The 27,476-nt window shown below is 47.9% G+C and overlaps 2 protein-coding genes across 3 annotated transcripts in view; one reads left to right on the forward strand and one right to left on the reverse strand.

Annotated features, from left to right (window-relative positions):
* RSF1 (remodeling and spacing factor 1) overlaps positions 1-17,108 on the reverse strand; it is a 79,605-nt gene extending 62,497 nt beyond the window's left edge. Inside the window, exon 1 of the mRNA XM_081327801.1 lies at positions 16,871-17,108. Within this exon, the coding sequence (XP_081183927.1) occupies positions 16,871-17,090 (220 nt within the window). The 5' untranslated portion in view covers positions 17,091-17,108. The remainder of the gene's footprint in view (positions 1-16,870) is intronic.
* Positions 17,109-17,592: 484 nt separating this feature from the next.
* AAMDC (adipogenesis associated Mth938 domain containing) overlaps positions 17,593-27,476 on the forward strand; it is a 12,384-nt gene continuing 2,500 nt past the window's right edge. Inside the window, exons 1-3 of one of the 2 annotated variants that reach the window (XM_081327896.1) lie at positions 17,593-17,708; positions 19,469-19,614; positions 24,644-24,739. In XM_081327896.1, coding sequence (XP_081184022.1) covers positions 19,483-19,614; positions 24,644-24,739 — 228 coding nt within the window. In that variant the 5' untranslated portion in view covers positions 17,593-17,708; positions 19,469-19,482. Of the gene's footprint in view, positions 17,882-19,468; positions 19,615-24,643; positions 24,740-27,476 lie in introns of both variants that reach the window. The other variant, XM_081327897.1, reaches the window with a different exon arrangement.

The raw sequence follows: 27,476 nt of genomic DNA on the forward strand, positions 1-27,476 counted from the left end.
TTCTGGGAGTTGAAGTCCACAAGTCATGAAGGGGCCATAGTTCCCCCATGCTGGCTGAGGAATTCTGGGAGTTGAAGTCCACAAGTCATGAAGGGGCCATAGTTCCCCCATGCTGGCTCAGGAATTCTGGGAGTTGAAGTCCACGAGTCATAAAAGAGCCAAGGTTGCCTACCCCTGCCCTGGACTTTCATGCTGAGTTACTTGTCAGCCCTTAAGAGAATTGTACCGTATCATGAGACCGCCAGCATCCATCGCTGTTCAATTGTTATCCTTTGCGTCCTTTTAAATATGGTTGTTAAGTGAATCTGGCTTCCCCATTGACTTTGCTTGTCGGAAGGTTGCCAAAGGGGGAATCGCGTGACCCTGGGGACCCTGTGACTGTCATAAATACAGGCCAGTTGCCAAGTGTGTGGATTTTCATCACGTGACCACGGGGTCCCGCCACAGATCTTGTGAAGGTCTCTTCAAACCCTTATGATTTAGGATTCTGCTCTTTTCCTTCCTCCTTACATAAGAAGTCACCCCAATACAGGAAAATGTGAATGTGTTTCTCTGGGGAGGGTTGAAACTAATGAAAGCCCCACACAATGGATTTCCATTGTTTAAAAATTAGATGCTGTGCAGCTAATGTGTATTTTCTCATGGCAGTCACATCCAGGGGTGGGTGGGCAGCATATCACAAAAGAGAAAAAGGCAAGAAGCCATCGTCAGATCAAAGCGGGACTTGAAATCTGAGTGGTGAAGGATATGTTGGACTTTGAATTTAAGGAGCAAAAAAAGTTTTAGGGTGACACTGAAAGAATCTTTCTTCCCAACCCAGGAGGTCTGGAAAAAAAATCAGTTTTCTTTGAAAAGCAGCTTTTGGCAGTAGCACAAACACAACTCCAAACAGAAAGCATCGGAGTAACTTTGAAGTTACAAATCAGAAAACCACTTAGGAGCCGCGGAGAGATATCAAAAAGGCCAGTTAACAGCCCTGCAAAAAGGAGCAAGGTTGAGAATTGCCACAGCATTCGCAACTGGTTTTAATCGTGGTTTATTAGCTACGGCTCCCCCCAAAAAGAGAGAAACCCAGCCTCAGCCTGGGAGGGGAAGAATGGATGGGGAAAAATGGACTTTGGCTTAATTCCTGAGGCAGCATGAGGGAAACCTTGGCCCCTTCATGACTCGTGGACTTCAACTCCCATAATTCCTGACCCAGCATGGGGGAAACTATGGCCCCTTCATGACTTGGGGACTTCAACTCCCGGAATTCCTGAGCCAGCATGGCTCAGCTTGAAACCTCTCCATTTCTCCTCAGTACGGCTGACTCAGGAATTCTGGGAGTTGAAGTCCATGAGTCATAAAAGAGCGAGGTTGCCTACCCCTGGGTTAACCCAAGCAAATCTGAATGGTTTGGGGAGTTTGGACCTTCTTGTGTTTGGGTCTCTGTGTGTGTGTGTCTTCCATCACTTTCTGGTCTGGGTGTTGTAGTGGTACATGCGAATGACACTGGAATGAGGGGGGTTGTTGTGATTCAGGGTCAGCCTGTGGGTTCAGCAGTTGGATCGGACGACTCGGAGGAGGAGGAGGGGGGTGTTGAAGACCTTGCTGAGGGGGTTGAAGATCTTGCTGATGAGAGCCCTCAGCCAGGCCCCTCCCACCTGGTCACGACGGAGACCCAGCTGTGTGAGCCTGACAGCGTGGATGAAGATGACCCACAGCTGGCCCTGTTCAAGGACGCCCGACGCAGGAGGCAGTCAATTAGGAGTAAACAGAGGAAGGCAATGGGGCTTCTCGGAAGGAGGCAGAGAGAAGCCACGCCCTGAACTCTATATAAGGGGAATGTGTGGGGAGGGCTGGTTTGCTGAAGGCAACCGCTTGGATAGTTGTGTTTCTTAAAGCTCCTGTTTCTTGGTTCATGTCTTGTTTGTTTTTGTAGCTATAAATTTGGCAGGCGTAATTCCAGCCTCTTGCCGTTTGTAAAGGGGTTGTCCCTGCCTTTTCTGCAGGGCCGGTAGCAGGCTGGTACAGAACAGGGGTAAGAGGAGATTCTGTCTAGGGAACAGTCAGAGAAGAGAGGCCATATAAGAAGGGCCATAGCATGCAGCTGCACAATGGGTGGAAAAAGTGCCTCAGAAGTGACACACACACACACACACATCTACACAGACCTACACATGCACATACACACACCCTTCTCAGGCAATGGTAGGAGATTTCTGAGCTTGGTTGTGTTCTTGCAGACGCTTCATTACTCGAAATGGGTAACATCGCCAGTGCTAAAAGGGAGTGGGCTTTGCTGGTGGTTAATACAGCTGTTTTCCGATTTACAGCAATTCCTTTAGTGACTGTTCAAAGTTACGACAACACCGAGGAAAGTACACCGACGACCACTGGTCACACTTACGACCCTGACAGAATCTCCATGGCCATGGGATCAAAATTCAGATGCTCGGCAACCGGCTCGTACTTACGACGGTTGCCGTGTCCGTGTGTCTGTGTGTGTGTGTGTGTGTGTGTGTGTGTGTGTGTGACATGATCCCCCTTTCACGACCTTCGGATGAGCAAAAGCCAACCCGGGGGGGGGGGAGCCAGGTTTGCCTGACAGCCGTGCGACCAACTTTAACTGCAGGGACTCGCTTAACAAAAAAAAAAAAATGGGGGGCAGAAAGATCGTAAGATGGGGTTGATCTCACTTAACAAATGTCTCGCTTTGCAGCAGGAATTCGGGGCTCAGTTGCGGTCGTGAGCGGAGGATGACCTGCATTCTTGGGGCTTGTCCTGCCCGTGATGGGGGCCATGTGGTTTGCTGCTAGCTTGTTTGATGACAGTTCTTTCAAACGAACAGCAAACAACCCAACCAAAGAATCTCCAAGACCGCCCCACCCCTGACCGACACTGACACTATAACACTATGAGTGTCCTGGTTCCACAGATAGAACTCTTCAAAAGAACTTCGAGGCATTGTTTACCTTAAAAAATCTTTATTGGAGTAGCAGGGCATCGGCACTTACATAGTCAAAGCCAAAATCTGAGTTCCCTTCCCCTGAGCATACAGTATAGTATCAAAGCACAATTCCCTCCTCCAATTAACAGTCATAAATCACATTCCCCCGATTAGTTTGAAGCCCGGGCTTGCCAGTTCTTTATCATCTCTTATTTCAACAACCTTGGTTCTCACGCTAGGTCCAGTCTTGTTATGTCTAGCTGGACTCTCGTGCACAATTCCCCATCTCCCCAGCATCATCTGACTCTAAAAGCGAAACGCAGAAAATGGCTCCATCTCCATCTGTTGTCGATGCAAAAACAGCCGACGTTAGCAGCGTTGACACTGAGAGCAAACCCCACCCTCTACTAGTACTGATGACCTTACCTAGTCTGGGTCATGAAACGTCTGCAAGAATACAAGCACAGAGAGCAAGCACCAAGGACCCCACAGTTCTCCTCCTCCTCCTTTCCACAAACCCCACTCCCTACTAGCACTGATGACGTTACCTAGTTTGGGTCAACAAGCAAGCTGAGAGAGCACCAAGGAGCCCTCATTTCAACCCTGAGTTACAAATATTCTCCTGTATTGCTCAGAGATTTGCACTTTCAGCCTTGAGAAATTCTGTTAATGTAGCCTTTCGGGTAGCCATCATCTAACAACCATTCATTCAGCGATTGTCTGAAATTACAATGGTGCTGAACAAAGGGACTTATAACCCATGCCTGAAGATACGGCCGTTGCAGCGCCCTGATGGTCATGTCCTTGTAATCTGGGTGCTTGGCAACCTGTTAGCGTTTAGGACTGGTTGCCAAGCAGCCTACTATCATGTTATTGTCGTATGCAATCTTCCCAGCCAGCTTCCCCAGAAAGTCAATGGGGAAGCCGGCAGGGAAGGTCACAAGCTGCTGCTTCCAGCCGAGAGGACTCTTTGGTTTCTGGACGCTGGCTGAAAAATCTCCCGTCTGGAAATCCAGGCAGGGTTTTGGTACAGAGTGTTTGCAAGACGGCACGTTTGCAGCCAGCCCCCAGAAATGTGGAGGGCTCCTTTTTGTGTTTGGGGCCTGGCTGCAAACACCCCGTTCATGCAAACAAAATCCAGCCTGGATTTTCGGACAGATTATTTTTTTTCAGACAAGCCTCTTTTGAGAGCAAAAGGGCTGCCTGCCGCAGGGTTTCAGCCCTGTGCTCGTCCGAGTCCCTTTATTCTGTCCACTTAACCACACGGGAGATCGTTTAACAATCAAAATCTTTGGCCGCCGAGCGAAGAAGTTGCGTTACATCTCGCTTAACATCCGCTTGGCTCAACTGTCAAATATTCCGATGTCAACTGAAGTCGTAAATTGAGAGCTGTGATGGCACAGTGGCTAATGCTGCCCACAGCCAGGAGTTCGATTCTGAAAGGTTCAAGGTTGGACTCAGCCTTCCAGCCTTCCGAGCTCGGTAAAACGAGGACGCAGACTGTTGGGGGCCATATGGGGAAGATGTAAACTGCTCCGAGCGCGCTGTAAAGCAGGGATCCCCAACCTCTGAGCCACAGCAGGTGAGTACCTGAAACCATCCCCTCTCCGCCTCTGGCTGCTGCCGGTCCAGAGAGACAGAAAGGTTGGGGACCGCTGCTGTAAAGCACCGAGTGGTATATAAGTCTAAGCACTATTGCTATCGAGGACTCTTTGTACAAGGGGGGTCAAATGATTCTCCAGGGGGTCAAACTATTCCCCAGAGCACCAGAGGGCAGGACAAGAAACAATGGTTGGAAACTGATCAAAGAAAGAGAAGCAACCTGGAATTAAAGAGAAACTTCCTCACAGTGAGGACAATTAACCAGGGGAACAGCTGGCCACCAGTAATCATGGGTGCTCCATCACTGGAGGTTTTTAAGAAGAGAGCGGACAATCGCTTGTCTGAGATGGTATAGGTTCTCCTGCTTGAGCAGGGGGCTGGACTAAAAGACCTCTAAGGTCTATCCTATCCTATCCTATCCCTATCCCTATCCTACAATAAATTAGAATTAGCTCGCCTGGCTGGGTTTCCTAGCTAGTCTACTTGAGAAGACTGACAGATGACCCTCCCTCAGACAATGCAAAATCTAGAGGTCCTCCTGGATTCGTGGTCCCAATTTGAAGGGCAAGTGGCAACCATTATTTGGCTGTTGTTATTATATTAATTATTATTATTATTATTCTGAAGAAGCTCCTTGGAGAAACGACGAAACGTTTCAAACCACACACAAAAAGAAGTTGTCATGAACTCAACTTCCAGACTATTTGGGGTGGTTGCTTCTGGGCTGCCTGCATTTTTAATTCTCGTAAAGTTTGCTGTTCCATTTTAATTCGGTTTGCTGCTCAGAGTCGCTCATGAGGTGGGCAGCCACGTAAAACCCAATAAACAAAGAAACAAACAAACAAAGCCAGCAGCAGGATAAATGGAAACATCCTATTGCCAAGGTGGGCAAAGATTTGGGATCTCAGGTGAGAACTGATGGGCAGCCTTGAGCTGGCTGATGAAAAGGCCTCTCTCTGTAACAATCAACAGTTGGACTGAGATGGGAGATGATAAGAGAATGAACGAATCAATGAACAAGCGAACCAACGAATGCATAAAGGAAGGAAGGAAGGAAGGAAGGAAGGAAGGAAGGAAGGAAGGAAGGAAGGAAGGAAGGAAGGAAGGAAGGAAGGAAGGAAGGAATGTAGTCCTCGGCTTACAATCACACCTGAACCCAAAATTTCCACTGCCAAGTAAGATGGTTGTTAAGGGAATTTTGCCCCCTTTTATGACCTTTCCTGCCACCGTTGTTAAGTGAATCGATGCAGATCTTAAGTTAGTAACAGAGCTGTTAAGTGAACCCGGCTTCCCCATGGCTTTTGCTCGTCAGAAGGCTGCAAAAGGGGATCGCGGGACACTGCAACCTTGGTGGAGCAGTGGGCTAATGCCTCCTTAAGTAACACCAGCTGCCTGCAATTAGTGCAGGTTCGAGTCCCACCAGGCTCAAGGCTGACTCAGCCTTCCATCCTTCCCAGGTAGGTAAAATGAGGACCCAGATTGTTGGGGGCAATAAACTGACTTTGTAAAAATGCCGCTTGGGCCCCCCCTGAAAGCCCTAATAAGCAGGCATATACATAGAATGAAGGCTATTGCTAAGCACATTGATTTGTGCTTCTTAGATTGTAAGCCGCCCTGACTCTTCGGAGAAGGGCGGGATATAAATGGAAGTAAAGTTAAAAAAAAAAATAAGTAGGAGCCAAGTTGCCAAGCGTTTGAATTTGGATCACGTGACCACGGGGAACACTGTGACGGTTGCAAGTGTGAAAAATGGTCCTGGCTCGCTTTTTTTCAGCGCCGTTGTAACTTAAAACAGTCACTAAACGAACGGATGTAAGCCGAGGACTATCTGTAAAAAAAACAACTATGCTCGTTTTGTATGAGCTCGGATTCAAAAGGCAAACCAAGAAGGACGAAAGAAATGCCTTCAAGATCTGCCGGAATTCTGTACTGGCTCCTTGTATTTGTTTTCTGCTCGATCCGAGCTCTGTGGAAGTTAAAAGGAGCCCGTGGGAAGGTGAGGCCAAAAGGGCAAATAGTTTGAACCAGGTCTCTTAACTACACCTTCCCAACACCACTGCCAGGCTGATGGAGATGAGGTAGTAGTAACCTCCACACAACCCAACCGGAGTTGGCTACACTGGAGAGAAACAGCCAAGCCAAATGGTCAAAGCTCACAGGCTTAAATGTCCTAGGGAAAAGGGAGACTGGAGAAATGGATTGTACGTGCGTCCATCTTAGAAAGGAGAACTGCTTCAGCAGAATTTGAACTCTGTGCCTCGGGCCAGAGACCGAAGATTCTCTTTAGATTTCCAATCCGATGTAGAATATAATAATCGGTTAAAAGGCAACCCTTTCAAAGCAAGCAAAATGACGGTATTAGCCATATTAGCCTTTAAAAGATCAGTCTTTTAGACTGATGTTTTAATTGAAAATCATCCTTTCTTCAGTTTTAAATATATGTTTTTATTTGCCGCCTCAAGCTAATTGACTTATACGGCCCGTTTACAAAATATATAATTCTTGAGAGGAGGCATTTTTTCCTCCCCTCTAAGCTTCTCTGGAAGGAATAATTGCAGGAATAATTGTAGATTTTAAATTCTGTTTTAAAAGTAAAAAAGCACGGTTGACAGTGTCCGTGAAAAATACTGGGTTTGCTGGCTGCTTCAACTGAACTGCTGAAAGCAGTAATCCAACGTTTTTAAGAAGCTGATTGTTAAAAAGAAATAATTAGAAAACAGCCAACTGGCTTCCGTTTTTCTACGTTTCTTTCAAAGGGCACCATTATTCAGAGGTTTATTTAGTCAAGGACAACATGACATCTCTGCAAATTGCAAGTTCACATGCTTACGCCCGACAACTGAGGCCAAAATTTCCGTTGCTAAGGGAGGCGGTTCTTAACTGAGTTTTGCCCCTTTTTACGACATTGAATTCCTCTGAGGGAAATTACCTTTTCATACATTTTTAAATGATTAAACTTGCCAATTGGACAGTCCTCAACTTACAAGTGACCCTAACGTTTCCATTCCCGAACCAGACAGCTGTTAGGTGAGTTTTGCTTCATTTTACGACCTTTCTTGACACGCATGTTAATTGAGTCACTACGATTAACACGTGAAGTGTTAATACCACTTTACAAGGCCTTGGTAAGGCCACACTTAGAATACGACATCCAGTTTTGGTCACCACGATGTAAAAAAGATGTTGAGACTCTAGAAAGAGGGCAGAGAAGGATCAGGGGACTGGAGGCTAAAACATATAAGGGACGGTTGCTGGAATTGGGAATGTCTAGTAGTTTAATAAAGAGAAGGACCAGGGGTGACATGATAGCAAGCGTTCCAGTATCTCAGGGGCTGCCGCAAAGAAGAGGGAGTCAAGCTATTCTCCAAAGCGCCTGAAGGCAGGACAAGAAGCAATGGGTGGAAACTCATCAAAGACAGAAGCAACCTAGAACTAAGGAAAAATTTCCTGACAGTTTTTAAGAGGAGACTGGACAGCCATTTGTCTAAAATGGTATAGAGTTTCCTGCCTGAGCAGGGGGTTGGACTAGATGACCTCCAAGGTCCCTAGGCTGCATTAACGGAAGGAGAGACTCAAGATCACGTGAAGTGTTAATACCACTTTACAATGCCTTGGTAAGGCCACACTTGGAATGCTGCATCCAGTTTTGGTCACCACGGTGTAAAAAAGATGTTGAGACTCTAGAAAGAGTGCAGAGAAGAGCAACAAAGGTGATCAGGGGACTGGAGGCTAAAACATAGGAAGAACGGTTGCTGGAGTTGGGGATGTCTAGTTTAATGAAGAGAAGGACGAGGATAGCCGTCTTCCAGTATCTCAGGGGCTGCCCCAAAGAAGAGGGAGTCAAGCTATTCCCCAAAGCACCTGAAGGCAGGTCAAGAAGCAACGGATCTTCATCAAGTTTTTGACACCTTGCTAGGTGACTGGTGGTACTTGGATGTTGCCATATCCTAAAAAATGGAACAATGGGTAAAAAGGTTGAAAAGCCCTGGCTTAACACACATCCTTAAAATAAAAAGGCAAACTCTCCCAAATCTTCATAAGAAAGACTTCAAGGGATCCCGAACTGGGTTTCCCGATAAAATAATTTCAAGCAGAATGGAACATCAGTTTTTTTCCCCTTCGTCAGTAATGCTCACTGAACAACCCAAGTTATGAGGGATCTTCCCAAGACTACAGTTAGTCCTCAACTTATAACCATTCATTTAATGACTGTCTGAAGTTACAAAAGCGCTGAAAAAAGCGACTTATGACCGGCTTTCACAGCCTTCCCATGGTCACGTGATCAAAATTCGGGCTCTCGGCAACTGGCATGCGTTTAGTAATAAGAATTGGAAAGTTGGAAGGGTCCTCGGAGGTCATCTAGTCCAACCCCCTGCTCAGGCAGGAAACCCTAGACCATTTCAGAGAAATGGCTGTCCAGTCTCTTCTTAAACACTTCCAGTATTGGAGCATTCACAGCTTCTGGAGGCAGGTGGTTCCACTGGTTAATTGCTGTCAGGAAATTCCTTCTTAGTTCTATCTTGGTTCTCTCCTGGATTAGTTTCCATCCGTTGCTTCTTGTCCTGCCTTCAGGCGCTTTGGAGAATAGCTTGACTGCCTCTCCTTTTGGGCAGCCCCTGAGATACTGGAAGACTGCTATCATGTCACCCCTGGTCCTTCTCTTCATTAAACTAGACAGGCCCAATTCCAGCAACCGTTCCTTATATGTTTTAGCCTCCAGACCTCTAATCATCTTTGTTGCTCTTCTCTGCACTCTTTCTAGAGTCTCAACAACTTTTTTACATTGTGGTGACCAAAACTGGATGCAGGATTTCAAGTGTGGCCTTACCAAGGCATTGTAAAGTGGTTATTAACACTTTATGTGATCTTGATTATGACAGCTGCAGTGTCCAGGGGTCAGGTGATTATCATGTATAACAGGAGTCTTCAAACTTGGCCCTTTTACGACTTGTGGACTTCAACTCCCAGAATTCCTCAGCCTGAATGAAGTCCACAAGTCATAAAGGGGCCAAGTTTGAAGAACCCTGATTTATAACCTTCCCAGCGGGCTTCTGACAAGCAAAGTCAAGGTTGACTCAGCCTTCCATCCTTCCGAGGTTGGTAAAATGAGGACCCAGATTGTTGGGGGCAATTAAGCTGACTTTGTAATAATGCCGCTTTGGGGGGGGGGGGCGAAAGCCCTAATAAGCAGGCATATACATAGAATCAAGGCTATTGCTAAGCACATTGATTTGTGCTTAGATTGTAAGCTGCCCTGAGTCTTCGGAGAAGGGCGGGATATAAATGGGATTAAAAAAAAAGTCAATCCAGATTCGCTTAATGTATGATTCACTTAACTGCAGTAAACTGCTTAACAACGGTGGCAAAAAAAGGCTGTAAATTGGAGCAAACTTCACTTATCAACTGCCCTGTTTAGCAATGGACATTTTGGGCTGAGTTACCTGTACTTATAATCCAATTTCAAAGTTCTGACAGCTGCAGCAGCCCCTACATTTGATCGGCTGCATTTTTGGGTGCTTGGAAGGCAGACACAGCTGTTTGTCATGTTTCAGGGTCACGTGACTGCGAGTTTGGGTCATTATGCCAGTCTCCAGTATTTACTTCTAGTTTTCAGCAAAAAAAAAGCCGGGGGGGGGAACAGATTTGTTTAATGACTACTGCAAAAAAAAAAAGGTAAAAAAAATCAGACACAGTCAAGTGGAGACCTTCTTAATAACTGCCACAACTTAATTCTGGGCTACCTTACAGTCACAACTGGAGGACTATATCTATCAAGATGTAAATACTGGCAATAAAGTTTCATAAAATGACACAATCGTCCTACTAAATGAAAAACAGCACAAAAAAACATGTCAACTGTGGAGAGTCTTTTGAGATGCAAATAGAGGAGACACAATCCCCTTAACGCTTAAGACTACTTTGTATTTTGAGACTTAACAAGTATGTATTAAAAGCATATCTGCTTATATTAAAACAATCAGAATTTACATTCCCCTTTTGCAAAGCATGTAATAAAAAAATATATACAGAAGCAACGGGAAGGTATTTATAATTTTATTGGAAATTACCTCGGGGTGCCAGGCTCCGGATACAAGCAATTAAAAGCTACATTTAAGAGTTATTTTGATGGCCCATTTGAAAAGGACAATCAACAAAGAAACAGGCCGCTGTGAATTGTCATTCTTTTATAAAACCCAGCACACAAAAACACAGCCTGCTGCAGACCCTCTGACTTGGGAAAGCTGTTTCTATGAGTTACTGAGGGAAGATGGGAAGACCAGAGAGATGGAAGACTCCTTAAGATGTTATGAAGTTACTCCAAGATTTAATTTTACCGCTCTTTTACCACTTTATCTCAGGGGCTGCCCCAAAGCAGAGGGAGTCAAGCTACTCTCCGAAGCGCCAGAAGGCAGGACAAGAAGCAGAGGGTGGAAACTCATCAAGGAGAGGAGCAACCTAAAATTAAGGAGAAACTTCCTCAGGGTTAGAACAATTAATCAGTGGAACAACCTGCCTCCAGAAGTTGTGGATGTAACATCTAGTTTAACGAAGAGAAGGACCAGGGGGGATATGATAGCAGTCTTCCAATATTTTAGGGGCTGCCTGGACTGAGAGTATTAATTGGGGTTTTAATTGGATTTTAATTGGGGTTTTATGTTTATTCAAGGTCTAAATGTAATTATTTTAACTGTTCTTAATTTTTGTAATTGTTGTATTGTTATTTTAAAAAAACTTGTGAACCCCCCTGAGTCCTACGGGAGAAGGGCGGTATATAAGTCTAATAAAGATAAAGATAAAAATAAAGATAAAGATAGCAGTCTTCCAATATCTCAGGGGCTGCCCCAAAGAAGAGGGAGTCAAGCTATTCTCCAAAGCACCTGAAAGCAGGACAAGAAGCAACGGATGGAAACTAACCAAAGAAAGAAGCAACCTGGAACTAAGGAGAAACTTCCTGACTGTGAGAACAATTAACCAGTGGAACAACCTGCCTCCAGAAGCGGTGAATGCTCCAACGCTGGAAGTTTTTAAGAAGAGACTGGACAGTCATTTGTCTGAAATGGTATAGGGTTTCCTGCCTGAGCAGGGGGTTGGACTAGATGACCTCCAAGGTCCCTTCCAACATCATCATCATCATCATTCCAGACTGCTTTTAAAATAAACAAACTGTTTTTCCCTTAACAAAAACCCAAAACAAGCATCCTTAACAGACGGAACTTTATTAGCATCTTTTGAGTGTACATCTGAACTGATATTCTACAAGAAAAGGAAATTTGTGGAGGCCTGGATTGTAATGTGCCATACATGCCACTATGTATGTAGGACAGCAGGAAACACATGCAGGAAGAGAAGAAGAAAAAAAATCTCCAACAAATGCAGGAAACAACAGATATTTTCTCCTGCCTATCCTCAGCGCCTTTGGCAACCTCAAAATAAATCCTTCATATACGTTAGGAAATAAGCAGTAGAGGGAGAGAGCTGTTCAACCACAAACACAACCACAACTATTCATGCAGTTAAAGGTAAAAGATTTGCCCTATCAGGTGATGGATGCCATGTACCATAATACATACATACATACAATCATAATATACATACAGCCTGTGAACCAAAGAGAAGTTTTAAGGGAGTGAGTGGATTATTGTGTAATGTTTCTCTTTTACAAAAATCTCCATTCCTGCAAGTTTTTAAAAAGGGATTGGACAATCACCTGTCTGAGATGGTGTAAGTCCTCCTGCCTGAGCAGGGGGCTGGACTAGAAGACCTCCAAGGTCCCTTCCAGTTCCTATCCTATCCTATCCTATGTTTCTATTCTATTCTATTCTATTCTATTCTATTCTATTCTATTCTATTCTATTCTATTCTATTCTATTCTATTCTATTCTATTCCTGTTCTTATTCTTATTCTTATTCTATTCATATTCTATTCTATTCTTATTCTATTGCCTTTCAAATTTACAAATATCCCTCAATCTATGTACATGAACCAGAAGGATTAAGTTATAATCAATCCGTCTCCCAAGATACTGTCTCTTGTTTAAGAACAGCTGAGATGACTTTGTGATCATCCTATGTATTTTATTGTTTCTTTGTCTACTCACTGGGTTTTTTGTTTGTTTACTCGCTGGATTTTTCTCCAGCCCCTTGTTCAGTGTCGTTCAAGGCAGTGTGCACGATGCTGCTCCAGCCCCCCCCCATTTCTCTCAATAACATACTTTGGGTTCAGATAAAAATGGTGGTCCAGTCACCCAAAAAGCTTCTGTGGGAGAGAATGGAGAAGTATTCTGAACTCCTCAAAGGAGAGTCCAACACTTTCACCACTGGGTCAGATTTGTTGGTGGCCTGCCAAAAAAGTGGGAGCCATAAATGCCCCTAGACCAGACATGTCAAACACAAGGTCCGGGGCCCGGATCCGGCCCGCGAAGTGGTTTCATGCGGCCCGCGAAGCCATCCTGGAAACAGTGAGGGAACGGCCCCCACTGCCTTGGCCCTGGCCCAGAGACCCTCCTCCTGCCAGAGAACCCTCAGATCTGTCCCACTCCTGCCCAGGCCCCCCCATTAGGCACCCTTGATGGGAACGATGGAGAGCTGGCCACGCCCACCCAGTAGGCCATACGCACTCTAGCCACGCCCACCCAGTAGGTCACGCCCACCCAGGCCACACCTACCCCTTGAGGGCAACCGCAATGCTGATGCGGCCCTCAATGAAATTGAGTTTGACACCCCTGCCCTAGACCCAACGATGAGCAACTCATGATCTCAAGGGGCCACATGAGAAAGTGGGACTATTGTGGTCAGCCGAACCAACACGGCTGTGAAGATGGGCAGGCAGTCGCCTACAAAATAAAAGCAATGCAGTTTGTACTGTGTGCACGGACTGAGTGCCCTTATTTAAATTTGATTTCTAGTTTCCGACTGACCTCAGGTGGGTCAGACAAGGAAGTAGCCCAGAGGACGTAAAACAGCCAGTTCTGTGCTAGACCATGTCCACTTTCAAGCAACTTTTAAGAAACAACAAGGAAAGTGCACAGAGTCGCCTGATAGCATATAAATTTAATATATCAATCAATCAATCAACCATTCCACCAAAAGCTCTTTAGTCCCCATCCTTTTTTTGTTTTTTAACCAATCCTTAGTAGAGGAATGCAGTGAATGGAAAAGCTCATGAAGCACGTAAAACAAATCTATAGATTTGCCAGAACAGGCCAAACAGAGATAAAAGCAGTCCAAAATTGGAATTAGACAAGGAGCAACTGAAATTCAGATGCCTCTTTTCTTTAGCGAGGCACACAAAAAGTACACACAAAGAAACTTCCCACTGGGGGGGAAAGAAAAAATGACGACACTCAAAAGCCAAAGAGAGAACGGGAGAAGAAAGAAGGCAGCCAAGTCTGGAGAGTATATATAGGTCAGGGATTCTTAACCTCGGCAGTTTTAAGCGTGGACTTCAACTCCCAGAATCCCCTAGCCAGTATACTGGCTGGGAGATCCTGGGTGTTGAAGTCCACATTTTTTAAAAGTACCGAGGTTGAGAAACATTAAACGTAGAGTAACAGAGTTGGAAAGGAACCTTGGAGGTCTTCTAGTCCAACCCCCTGCTCGAGCAGGAGATTCTATACCAGGGGTCTTCGAACGTGGCCCTTTTATGACTTGTGGACTTCAACTCCCAGAATTCCTCAGCCAGGCATGCCTGGCTGAGGAATTCTGGGAGTTGAAGTCCACAAGTCATAAAAGGGCCACGTTCGAAGACCCCTGCTCTATACTATTTCAGGCTGTCCAATCTTTTCTTAAAAACCTCCAGGCCCCTGTGATAAAAGCCAATTAGGGAAGAGTTGGGAGGAAAGAGTGCTACAGATCAGGGGTGTCTGCGGGGTGCTATTAAAAAAAAAGGCAAGAGGGCAGTCACAATCACGGAGTCGAATCTCCTGCTTTTTATGAAAACGTCACATATGAACAACAGGATCGACTAACCCTTTGTGTGCACACACTTGACTTCTCAGACGGTAGCTTGCAAACCATCCCTGATGCTGCAGACGGAACAGTTCCTCCAAAGTAGGGGGGGTCTTCGAACTCGGCCCTTTTATGAGTCGTGGACTTCGACTCCCAGAATTCCTCAGCTAGGCACGCTGGCTGAGGCATTCTGGGAGTCGAAGTCCACGAGTCATAAAAGGGCCGAGTTCGAAGACCCCTGCTCCAAAGGGAAACTCAGGGACAAACAGCACAAAAGGAAGAATAGCCAGAGCACGGATGAGGACTAATCCATTCTTTAGACATCCTGGCTTTGAAAGATAAAAAGAGTCCCAATCTTTTCAAAGAGTCCCAGTCTTCCCTCGACTGGGTTAAAGTGCTGGCCTAGAAACCGGGAGACTTGAGGTTTACATCTCTTTTGGCCATGAAAGCTGGCTGGGTGACTTTGGACCAGCCCTTCTCTTTCAGTCCAACCTACCTCACAGGGTTGTTAGTGTGGGGAAAATAGGCAGGTCAGGTAGGTATATTCATTGCCCTGAGCTGTACATATGTACATAACCCCGGAGACATTGGAACATAGCATTACAATGTCTCAGGGGCTGCCCCAAGGAAGAGGGAGTCAAGCTATTCTCCAAAGCGCCTGAAGGCAGGACAAGAAGCAACGGATGGAAACTGATCAAGGAGAGAAGCAACCTGGAACTAAGGAGAAACTTCCTGACAGTTAGAACAACTAACCAGTGGAACAACCTGCCTCCAGAAGTGGTGAATGCTCCAACACTGGAAGTTTTTAAGAGATTCGACAGCCCATTTGTCTGAAGTGGTATAGGGTTTCCAGCCTGAGCAGGGGGTTGGACTAGATGACCTCCAAGGTCCCTTCCACCACCATCATCACTATTGTTATATACATGTGTGTGGGTGTCTGTCTATCTATAGACATACATACAGAAGTCCTCAACTTACAAGAGTTCCTTTAGTGACCGATGGAAGTTACAACAGCACTGGAATAAGTCACTTACGATTGTTTTTCACACTTATGACCGTTGCAACATCCCCATGGTCACCTGGTCAAAATTCTGGCGCTTGGCAACTGCTTCATATTTATGATGGTCGCAGTGTTCCAGGGTCAGTTGATCCCCTTTTGCAACCTTCTGACAAACAAAGTCAACGGGGCAAGCCAGATTCACTTCACAACCCTGTTGCTAACTTAAGAACTGCAACAATTCACTTAACAACTCTGGCAAGAAAGGTCGCAAAATGGGGCAAAACTCACTGAACAAATGTTTCACTTAGCAATATAAATTTTGGGCTCAATTGTGGTCATAGGTTGAAGACTACCTGCATTCATTGCCCTGAGTTGTACATATACATGTGTGTGTGTGTGCGCGCGTGCATCCATCCATCCGCTTGGGGATGGGATGATGGGCATGTAGTGGAACATGGGTACAAGACTCCTCTTTCTTCTGACCAGCAAGTGCTCCCTGCTTTGGGGAATCCGATCTTCCTGGTACACTGGCATCTCTCTGCTGTATTATTACATTATATTATATACTGCTCAAAAAAATAAAGGGAACACAAGATAAGACATCCTACTATTAAATACAGTACATTGTGTTGTTTAAGTGTTCCCTTTATTTTTTGAGCAGTATATTATATATTATCTATCTAATCTACACAACATATACATATATATACATATACATACATATACAAATGTATATGTATACATGTGTATGTACATGTAAATACATATGTATACACATATATACACACACGATAAAAATGTAATGCAATAATAATAACACTTCTAAGAATACAGCAGAGAGATGCCAGAGTACCAGGAATTCCCCAATGCAAAGAGCACTGGCTGGTCAGAGGAAAGAGGAACCTTGTACCCATGTTCCACTACGTGCCCATCATCCCCTTCTCTCCGCCCCCCCCCTCCAACCTGATCAGCCCCTATTTATCTGAAGGCGGCCGGGGCAGCGGGGGGAGCAGGAGGGACCTCCACCCCCCCCCCCGTCTGGCTGCTCCTTGCAGCCCGGGAATCCTTCAGGGGCCGACCCGGGTCGGCGTCTCGTGCGAACGCAGCGTCCGCGGGAAGCCCGGCCGGGGCGGCCCGATCCAAGCAAAGCTGCGAGGCGAAGACCCCGAGGGAGCAGGACAAAAGGGCCCGACGCCCCCCGAGGCCGAGAGAAAGGAGGCGGCTCGCCCCGGCAAGGCGAGAGGCAGGCCCGGCCGGGTTAGGGGAAGCGGCGGCGGCGGCGCGGAGAAAAGCGACGCGGGCCTGCGGCGGGGCTCGGAAGGCCTGCTCGCGCTCCCAGGAGCCGCTCGGGCCCGCGGCTGAGGGAGGCGGCCGGGCTGGGCTGGGCTTACCCTGCTCGCCGGGCTCCTGCGGCGGCTGCAAGACGCGCTCCAGCTCCGGGAAGGGCAGCTCGGGCAGGTCGAGGAGGGCGCCGTACCTCTCCAGGAAGGAGCAGACGACGGCGAAGTTGGGCCACGAGCCCGGGTAGGGCGAGCCCTCCGACGACGGCGGGGCGGCGGGGAAAGGCGGGGAAGGGGGAGCCGCCGCCGCCGCCGCCACCGCAGCCGCCATCTTGGAACCTGAGAGGATGGATGGATGGAGGAGGAGGAGGAGGAGAGGCGGCTCCGGCGGGCGCGCGGAGGAGGAAGGCAGGGGGCGCTGTGACGGGAAGAGGCCTGCCTCCCTCCTCTACCGGCGGCATTCTCCCGTCAGACCCCGCGAGAGGAGGCGAGGAGAGGCGCCGCGGAGGGGCGGGAGCGCCGGGAAAGAGCGGCCGGCAGAGCTGGCCCCGCTCTCTCGTTGGTTATCCCCCTCGGGCTGATTGACACAGGAACCAAAATGACGCTTGCGTTGGGGAGGCGAGAGGAGGGGTGGGGGAAAGAAGTGGAAAGGGGCGGGGAGAGAACGCCGCCTGAGCCAATCTCGCCGGCGGCGACGGAGAAGGGGGGCCCAATCATAATAGAAGGCTCGAGGGAAGGCGGCCGTCGAGACTCCGCCCGCCCCCCCCCCAAAAAGTGGGCGTGGTACTAACTGGCTTGCGCGCGCGCGGAGAGTGGTGGCGGTGGCGATGTTGTGGAGAGGTTTGTTAGTGGGCGCGGCCCGTGTTTGTCACATCGCCTTTGGCCAATGAGGGGCGCGAGGGGGCGTTTCCTCCCGGAGAGGAGAGCGACAGGTCCGCGGCCTGGACAGGTGAGCGGACTACAAAGCCCGTTACTTGCCGCGCCCACGCTGTGGATGATGGGAACTGTAGTCTGGCGGATCTGGGGGAGGGGCGCCTTCTTGGGTGGGGGCTTGTCAGCTGCCTTTGGAGTACAAAATAGTCCTCGACTTACGGCCACCATCGAGCCCCAAAATTTCCGTTGGTAAGCGAGACTCTTAAGTACATTTGCCCCGTTTTACGACCACGGTTGTTAGGTGAATCACTGCCCTTGCTAAATTAGTAAGATGGTTGTTAAGCGAGTCTGGCTCTCCCCCATTGACTTTGCTGGTCAGAAAGTCACAAAAGGGGATCAAGTGATCCCGGAGACGCTGTAACCGTCATAAATATGAGTCAGTTGACCAGTGTCTTGAATTTTGATCACGTGACCCTGGGGTACGCTGCAACAGCCGTTAAGTGTGAAAAACGGACACAAGTCACTTTTCTCAGTGCCACTGTAACTTTAAACAGTCACTAAACGAACTGTTGTAAGTCGAGGATGGCCTGTACAAACCACCTAGAGTCCCTCAGCTGAAATGGCTAGTATGGAATAAATAAAATAACACAAAATAACACAAAAACAGGCAGGTTGTAAAATATGGGAATAGAATAGAATAGAATAGAATAGAATAGAATAGAATAGAATAGAATAGAATAGAATAGAATAGAATAGAATAGGAATAGAATAGAATAGAATAGAATAGAATAGAATAGAATAGAATAGAATAGAATTAGAATAGAATAGAATTAGAATAGAAATAGAATAGAAATAGAATAAGGAATAGAATAAGGAATAGAAATAGAAATAGAATACAATTAGGAATAGAATAGAATAAACAATAAGAAAGGATAGGACAGGACAACAGAGTTGGAATGGATCTTGGAGGTCATCTAGTCCAACCCCCTGCTCAGGCAGGTAACCCTGTACCATTTCAGACAAATGGCTGTCCAGTCTCTTCTTAAAATCTTCCAGTGTTGGAACATTCACAGCTTCTGGAGGCAGGTTGTTCCACTGGTTAATTGTTCCAACTGTCAGGAAGTTTCTCCTCAGTTCTAGGTTGCTTCTCCCCTTGATAAGTTTCCACCCATTGCTTCTTGTCTTGCCTTCAGGCGCTTTGGAGGATAGCTTGGCTCCCTCTTCTTTGGGGCAGCCCCTGAGATACTGGAAGACTGCGATCATGTCCCCCCTGGTCCTTCTCTTCATTAAACTAGACATAACCAATTCCAGCAATATGTTTTAGCCCTGTGATCATCATTGTTGCTCTTCTATGTATTCCTTCTAGAGTCTCAAGATCTTTTTTTATATCGTGGGGTTCAAAACTGGATGCCGCATTCCAAGTGTGGTCTGACCAAGACATTGTAAAGTGGTACCAACACTTCCTGTCATCTTAATTCTATCCCTCTGTCAATGCAGCCTAGAACTTAAAAGGCCTATCTCGGGTAGGCAACCTCGGCTCTTTTACGACTCATGGACTTCAACTCCCAGAATTCCTGAGTCAGCTATGCTGACTCAGGAATTCTGGGAGTTGAAGTCCATGAGTCGTAAAAGAGCCGAAGTTGCCTACCCTGCCCTATCTCCTTCTCTTTGATGGCTTATTTTAGGAGTCAGGAATTAAGGCAACTTTAGGACCTGTGGACTTCAACTCCACAGATTGAAGTCCACAGTTCCTAAAGTTGCCGTAGTTGCCCAGCCTTACCGCAAGGCCACTTCTCCACTTCCTTTTAACTCTTGTTCCTTCTCTTTCCCTTACAGACACCCACCCGGCTATGTCTTCTCCCGAAATTGCCTCCCTCTCATGGGGACGGATGAGCGTGAGAGGCTGCCCCACCACCTATAAAGACTGTAAAGTGTGGCCCGGAGGCAGCCGGACATGGGATTGGAGAGAAACGGGCACGGAGGTAGGTATCTTGGCCCATCCTGGGAGAATTCTTTTGGGGGTCTCCTCTGTCGTCATCATAAGGCAGTTATATGCCCCGGAAAGAATCCCAGCTTTGTCCAGCCCAAAGGCAGGACAAGAAGCAAGGGATGGAAACTCATGAAGGAGAGAAGCAACCGCGAACTGAGAAGTTTCCTGACAGAACAATTAACCAGTGGAACAACCTGCCTCCAGAAGCAGGTTTGGATTTGGTATTTGGGTATGTCTGGTTTAATGAAGAGAAGGACCAGAGGGGACATGATAGCAGTCTTCCAATATTTGAGGGGCTGCCACAAAGAAGAGGGGTGGGGGGTCAAACTATTCTCCAAAGCGCCTGAAGACAAAACAAGAATGGATGGAAACTAATCAAGGAGAGAAACAACCTGGAACTAAGGAGAAATTTCCTGGCAGAACAATTAACCAGTGGAACTACCTGCCTCCAGAAGTTGCGGATGCTCTTAATACTGGAAGTTTTGAAGAAGAGATTGGACAGCCCTTTGTCTGAAATGGTATAGGGTTTCCTGCCTGAGCAGGGGGTTGGACTAGATGACCCCCCCCCCAAGGTCTCTTCCAACTTTATTATTATTAATGGGGAATTCCCTCAGGCCCTGGTGTCAAGCAAGCTAGAAAAATGTGACCTCCCATCTTATTTGATTCCTGCACAGGCTTCCCAAACCTGGAGAAATGACCCCAAATAGAATAAAAATGTTTTTTTTTCCTTTGGGGTAAAGACACACAAACCTATTATCTGTGACAACTGGGACATTTAAACTGAGTCATAGATGGCCATGTCTACAGGCAGTGCTTGACTGACTTACCGCGGTTCGTTTAGTGACTGAAGTTATAATACCATCGGAAAAAAGCGACTTACAACCATGACTGCAATAGCCTCCGTAGGGTCACGTGATCAGACTTCAGATGTGTGGCAACTGGCATGTGTTTATGACGGTTGCAGTGTCTCGGATTATGTGAGGACTACCTACCTATACATTAAAATCCCATTTTCTCTTTTTTCTTTTCCACAGAATTGTAATGGGTCACTGTAAAAAGAGGCTAGAGTTTCTGGAGGTGGGAGGAAAAATGTTTTCCTTGCGCATTGCTCAGACACCGATTCTTTCTTAATCCATTGTCATTTCCCCACCCCCGCCCCACTTAGAAAAAAATAAATCCCTGCACGGTGATTTTTGGATTAAAAAAAAACAAACGAACAGAATGGAAGTCTAATCATTAGCATCAAAAAAACAAAGACTTTCCACGCACCCCTCCTGGCACTTCATCAGAAGACTGGACTGGTTCTGTGGGATGATTGTAATGAACTTTTTTTTTTAAATAATTGGTTTTTAATTCACCCACGCCTTTGTAAATTTCATTTAGAGAATTTTTTTTATAAAAAATACTATTTTTACGTTATTTTCTTTGTACACGTCCCAGAGTCCCTCTGTGAGGGAGAGGGCTGATTTCAAAGGTTGATAAAATGGAAATTAATAAATAAAAGCTTGTTAAAAATAGACATACGCACACACACAGGCACCCCCCAGGCCTACTGGGAGCAGCTGCACGCTGTCTAGGGAGCCGGAAGCCTGCAGTGGTTTATTATGCAAATTTGCATACAAATTACAATGAGAAGTCAGAAGGGAAACAGGCAAACAGGCTAAAAAAAAAAGTCAGATCTGCCTCAACGAAGCTGTCATTTACCAGAAGAGGTTAATTCGATCAGCGGGAAGCTAGGCCCGAAAAACGCTTGAGGTTCTTCTCCTTCGTGGAATCAGATTCTACGAAAGGGTTGGGGAATAGCGTTAAGTAGCAAAAGCTGACTGGTCGGTGTGTGGGTGTGTGCCCCCAACAATCTGGGTCCTCATTTTACTGACCTCAGAAGAAGGGAAGGCTGAGTCAACCTTCAGCCGGTCATGATCGAACTGCTGGCAGTCGGCAGTTAGCCTGCAGTACTGCATTCTAACCACTGTGGCACCATGCCTCTTTCCTTCCTTCCCTCCCTCCCTTTCTACCTTCCTTTCCTTCCTTCCTTCCTTCCCTCCCCTTCCTTCCATTCCTTCCTTCCCTCCCTTTTCCTTCCTTCCTTCCCTCCCTTTTCCTTCCCTCCCTTCCTATCTTCCTTCCGTTCCTTCCTTTCCTTCCCTCCCTTCCTTTCTTCCTTCCCTCCCTCCTCCCTTTCTTCCCTTTCCTTCCTTCCTTCCTTCGCAATAACATTTAAATTTACATACTTACCGTATATACTTGAGTATAAGCCGAATTTTTCAGCCCACTTTTTGGGCTGAAAAATTCCACTTCGGCTTATACTCCAGTCAACAAAAAAACTTACTGAGGACTTGTGCGCGGCCGAGGCTTTGGAGCTTCCGGGATCGCGCTCACCTCTCCCAAGCCACCGCCGTCCGGAGACCTGCCGAAGTTTGGGGAGGTTTGGGGAGGTGCGCGCGCACCTCCCCAAAAGTCCCCAAACGAAGCCGGGTCTCCGTTCCTCTGTGCCCTGCCTGCCTGCTTCTTTCCACAGCGGAAAGAAGCAGGCAGGCAGGGGGCGGAGGAACGGAGACCCGGTGACGTTTGGGGAGGTTTGGGCGCCTCTCCAAATATCCCCAAACGTCGCCGGGTCTCCGTTCCTCTGTGCCCTGCCTGCCTGCTTCTTTCCACAGCGGAAAGAAGCAGGCAGGCAGGGGGCGGAGGAACGGAGACCCGGCGACGTTTGGGGAGGTTTGGGCGCCTCTCCAAATATCCCCAAACGTCGCCGGGTCTCCGTTCCTCTGTGCCCTGCCTGCCTGCTTCTTTCCACAGCGGAAAGAAGCAGGCAGGCAGGGGGCGGAGGAACGGAGACCCGGCGACGTTTGGGGAGGTTTGGGCGCCTCTCCAAATATCCCCAAACGTCGCCGGGTCTCCGTTCCTCTGTGCCCTGCCTGCCTGCTTCTTTCCACAGCGGAAAGAAGCAGGGAGGCAGGGGGCGGAGGAACGGAGACCCGGCGACGTTTGGGGAGGTTTGGGCGCCTCTCCAAATATCCCCAAACGTCGCCGGGTCTCCGTTCCTCTGTGCCCTGCCTGCCTGCTTCTTTCCACAGCGGAAAGAAGCAGGGAGGCAGGGGGCGGAGGAACGGAGACCCGGCGACGTTTGGGGAGGTTTGGGCGCCTCTCCAAATATCCCCAAACGTCGCCGGGTCTCCGTTCCTCTGTGCCCTGCCTGCCTGCTTCTTTCCACAGCAGAAAGAAGCAGGGAGGCAGGGGGCGGAGGAACGGAGACCCGGCGACGTTTGGGGAGGTTTGGGCGCCTCTCCAAATATCCCCAAACGTCGCCGGGTCTCCGTTCCTCTGTGCCCTGCCTGCCTGCTTCTTTCCACAGCGGAAAGAAGCAGGGAGGCAGGGGGCGGAGGAACGGAGACCCGGCGACGTTTGGGGAGGTTTGGGCGCCTCTCCAAACCTCCCCAAACGTCGCCGGGTCTCCGTTCCTCCGCCCCCTGCCTGCCTGCTTCTTTCCGCTGTGGAACGAAGCAGCCTGAACGAAGCAGGCTGCTTCTTTCCACTGCGGAACGAAGCAGCCTGCCTGCTTCTTTCCGCTGCAGAACGAAGCAGCCGGCGGCGGAGGCTTGCAGAACGGCGGATCGGCTTATACTCAAGTCACCAACTTTTTCCAGTTTTTGGGGGTGAAATTGGGGGTCTCGGCTTATACTCGAGTCGGCTTATACTCAAGTATATACGGTATATATAAGGTTAAACTTATATACTGCTTCACAGAGCTTTATGGCCCTGCAATGCTGCATTCTAACTATTCTAAGTATTGCGCCATCACAGCTCCTCCCTCCCTCCCTCCTTCCCAATACTAGACTTATATGCCGCTTCACAACCCTCTAAGCGGTTTACAGACTCAGCATATTTGCCCCCAACAATCTGGGTCCTCATTTTATCGACTTCGGAAGGAGGGAAGGCTGAGTCAACCTTGAGCCGGTCAGGATCGAACTCCAGACTGTCTCTTTTTTTCACTACTGTGGTAATTTCAAACGGTCAGTAAACGAATGGTTGTAAGTCAAGGACTATCTGTATCATAAAAAAAAGGCTGCGGGAGCTTCCGTGCCTCTGCCACAGCAGAAGGAGCCATGAAGCTTAAGGCTGGTCCTTGAACGGTGCCAATTCTCAACCTGCGCTCCCCCAATTCTAGTGAAATCGATACAGGTAGTCCTCATCTTACAACAGTTCATTTAATGTCCAAAGTTCCAATGGCGCTGAAAAAAGTGTCTTATGATCCATTTTCCACACTTACAACTGCTGCAGCCTCCCCATGATCACGTGACTTACATTCGGATGCTTGACATATTTATGACAATTCCAGTGTCCCGGGCCATGTGATTCCCCACGGTCAGGTGATCAAAATTCAGAAGCTTGGCAACTGATTCATATTTATGACGGTTGGCAGTGTCCCGGGGTCACGTGATCCCCTTTTGTGACTTTCTGTCAAGCAAAGTCAATGGGGGAGAGCTAGATTCACTCAACCACCGTTCCTAATTTAACAACTGCAGTCATTCCCTTAACAAATATGGCAGGAAAAGTCGTAAAATGGGGCAAGAGTCACTTATGGGGCAAGAGTCACTTCACAAATTTTTCACTTAGCAACATTGATTCTGGGCTCAATCGTGGTCGTACGTCGAGGACAGTGGTAGAATTCAAATACTTGAACAACCGGTTCTCTTATTCAATGGCCTCCAAGGCCTAGAACGGACTTCCGGAAGTGGCATCCACGCACTTCCGGTAGGCGGTTCTAGGCCTCTGAGGCATCCTCCAGGCCTCTGAGGCCTAGAATGGACTTCCGGAAGTGGCATCCATGCACTTCCGGCAGGCCTAGCCTGGATTTCTGGCAGCCAGCCAGTTCTCCGAATGCAGCAAAATTTAGCTACCGGTTCTGCCCAATTGGTGCGAGCCGGCTGAATCCCAGCACTCGTCGTGGACCATCCCGTATTAATTTGGTGCCATGGCAAAACCATCTCTCCTTAACTTCTCTTCCCCCCCCCCCTACCCAGCACATCCCTGGAGTTCAGCCTGCCGATGTGAAAGAAGTTCTTGAAAAGGGTGTGAAAACATTAGTCATCGGTCGGGGCATGAGCGAGGCCTTGCAGGTAGGTTTTTCTCAGGTGAGCTGAGCCCTGAGCCGCCGGAAAGAGCAAGGATCGGGTTTCCCGCTAGGCGAGAATATTCTTTATTCATCAAAGGAGAGCAGAGCAACAAAGATGATTAGGGGAGTGGAGGCTAAAACATGAAGAACGGCTGAAGGAACTGGGCACGGCTAGTCTAGGGAAGTGAAGGACCAGGGGGAGACATGATAGCAGTCGCCCAATATCTTAGGGCAAGGGTCTTCAAACTTGGCCCTTTTATGACTTGTGGACTTCAACTCCCAGAATTCCTCAGCCAAGCACGCTGGCTGAGGAATTCTGGGAGTTGAAGTCCACAAGTCATAAAAGGGCCAAGTTTGAAGACCCCTGTCTTAGGGGCTGCCACAGAGAGGAGGGGGATCCACCTATTCTCCAAAGCACCTGAAGGCAGGACAAAGAATAATGGATGGAAACTGATCAAAGAGAGAAGCAACCTGGAATTAAGGAGAAACTTCCTGACAGTGAGGACAATTAACCCGTGGAACAACCCTGCCTCCAGAAATTGTGGGTTGCACCATCACTGGAGGTTTTTAAGAGACTGGACATTCACCTGTCTGAGATGTTATAGGTTCTAGGGGGCTGGACTAGAAGACCTCCAAGGTCCCTTCCAGCTCTATTCTATTCTAATCTGGACACACAATGCTTCAGTTATTACAGCCCAAGACCCGCATTGGCTTTGTTTAGCTGATGGCAGAACATAACAAGATCGCTTGTGGTGCCCTTGCAGACACACAAGCGGCTTGGAATACCTTCCAGGGCGTGGGGTTACGGCCGATCCCTTGGATGGAGTTTGGAGGGGAGTATGGCCGTCAAATTCTTGGAAAAGAGCTCTGGTTAAGGACGGTCAGCCTTGAGAGCCCTGGGTGGTTGCAGAGTTTTCTGGGCGATCGGTTGGAGGGGATGGAGGGTGAGAAAGGCGGTGTCTCCATCACCTTTGTGGGAGCCTAACAGAGGCGTCTGACTGGTATCGAGATGGCCTTGAGGTAGGAATTCAACTCAGTGACCGTTCTGTAAATATCAGGTTAGCAAGAAGAAGAAAGGAGCGGGTGAGGGGGGGAAAAATCAAGATTCCCCATCTCTTTTCTCTTCAGTATTGGGGGAGAAGGGAAGGGGAAAGGAAGAAGAGGGGAAGGGAGGGAAGGAGGAAGGAAAGGAAAGGAAAAGGGGGGGGAAGGAAAGGGGAGGGGAAGGGAAGCAGGCATATACATAGAATGAAGGCTACTGTGCTTTAGATTGTAAGCTGCCCTGAGTCTTCGGAGAAGGGCGGGATATAAATGGGATTTTAAAAAAATAAGGATGGGAAGGAAGGGAAAGAAAAAGGGGGGGAAGGAAAGGGGAGGGGAAGGGAAAAGGAAGGAAAAGAATGGGAAGGGAAGGGAAGTAGAGGGAAAGGGAAGGGAAGGAAAAGGATGGGAAGGGAAAGGAAAAGCAGGGGAAGGAAAGGGGAGGGGAAGGGAAAAGGAAGGAAAAGAATGGGAAGGGAAGGGAAGTAGAGGGAAAGGGAAGGGAAGGAAAAGGAAAAGCAGGGGAAGGAAAGGGGAGGGGAAGGGAAAAGGAAGGAAAAGAATGGGAAGGGAAGGGAAGTAGAGGGAAAGGGAAGGGAAGGAAAAGGATGGGAAGGGAAAGGAAAAGCAGGGGAAGGAAAGGGAAGGGGAAGGGAAAAGGAAGGAAAAGAATGGGAAGGGAAGGGAAGTAGAGGGAAAGGAAGGGAAGGAAAAGGAGGGGAAGGGAAGGAAAAGGAGGGGAAGGGAAGGGAAGTAGAGGAAAGGGAAGGGAAGGAAAAGGAAAAGCAGGGGAAGGAAAGGGAAGGGAAGGGAAAAGGAAGGAAAAGAATGGGAAGGGAAGGGAAGTAGAGGGAAAGGGAAGGGAAGGAAAAGGAGGGGAAGGGAAGGAAAAGGAGGGGAAGGGAAAAGGAAGGAAAAGAATGGGAAGGGAAGGGAAGTAGAGGGAAAGGGAAAAGGAAGGAAAAGAATGGGAAGGGAAGTAGAGGGAAAGGGAAGGGAAGGGAAAAGGATGGGAAGGGAAGGAAAAGGAGGGGAAGGAAAAGGAAGGAAAAGAATGGGAAGGGAAGGGAAGTAGAGGGAAAGGGAAAAGGAAGGAAAGAATGGGAAGGGAAGTAGAGGGAAGGGAAGGGAAGGAAAGGATGGGAAGGGAAGGAAAAGGAGGGGAAGGGAAAAGGAAGAAAAGAATGGGAAGGGAAGGGAAGTAGAGGGAAGGGAAGGGAAGGAAAGGATGGGAAGGAAGGGAAAGGAAAAGCAGGGGAAGGAAAGGGAGGGGAAGGGAAAAGGAAGGAAAAGAATGGGAAGGGAAGAGAAGTAGAGGGAAAGGGAAGGGAAGGAAAAGGATGGGAAGGGAAAGGAAAAGCAGGGAAGGAAAAGGGAAGGGGAAGGGAAAAGGAAGGAAAAGAATGGGAAGGGAAGGGAAGTAGAGGGAAAGGGAAGGGAAGGAAAAGGAGGGGAAGGGAAGGAAAAGGAGGGGGAAGGGAAAAGGAAGGAAAAGAATGGGAAGGAAAGGAAGTAGAGGGAAAGGGAAAAGGAAGGAAAAGAATGGGGAAGGGAAGTAGAGGGAAAGGGAAAGGAAGGAAAGGAGGGGAAGGGAAGGAAAAGGAGGGAAGGGAAGGAAAAGGAGGGGAGGGGAAGGGAAAAGGAAGGAAAAGAGTGGAAGGGAAGTAGAGGGGAAAGGAAGGGAAGGAAAAGGAGGGAAG

The sequence above is a fragment of the Vipera berus genome (genome assembly GCF_964194415.1).
Source record: "Vipera berus genome assembly, chromosome: 4".
In the NCBI taxonomy this organism is placed as follows: domain Eukaryota; kingdom Metazoa; phylum Chordata; class Lepidosauria; order Squamata; family Viperidae; genus Vipera; species Vipera berus.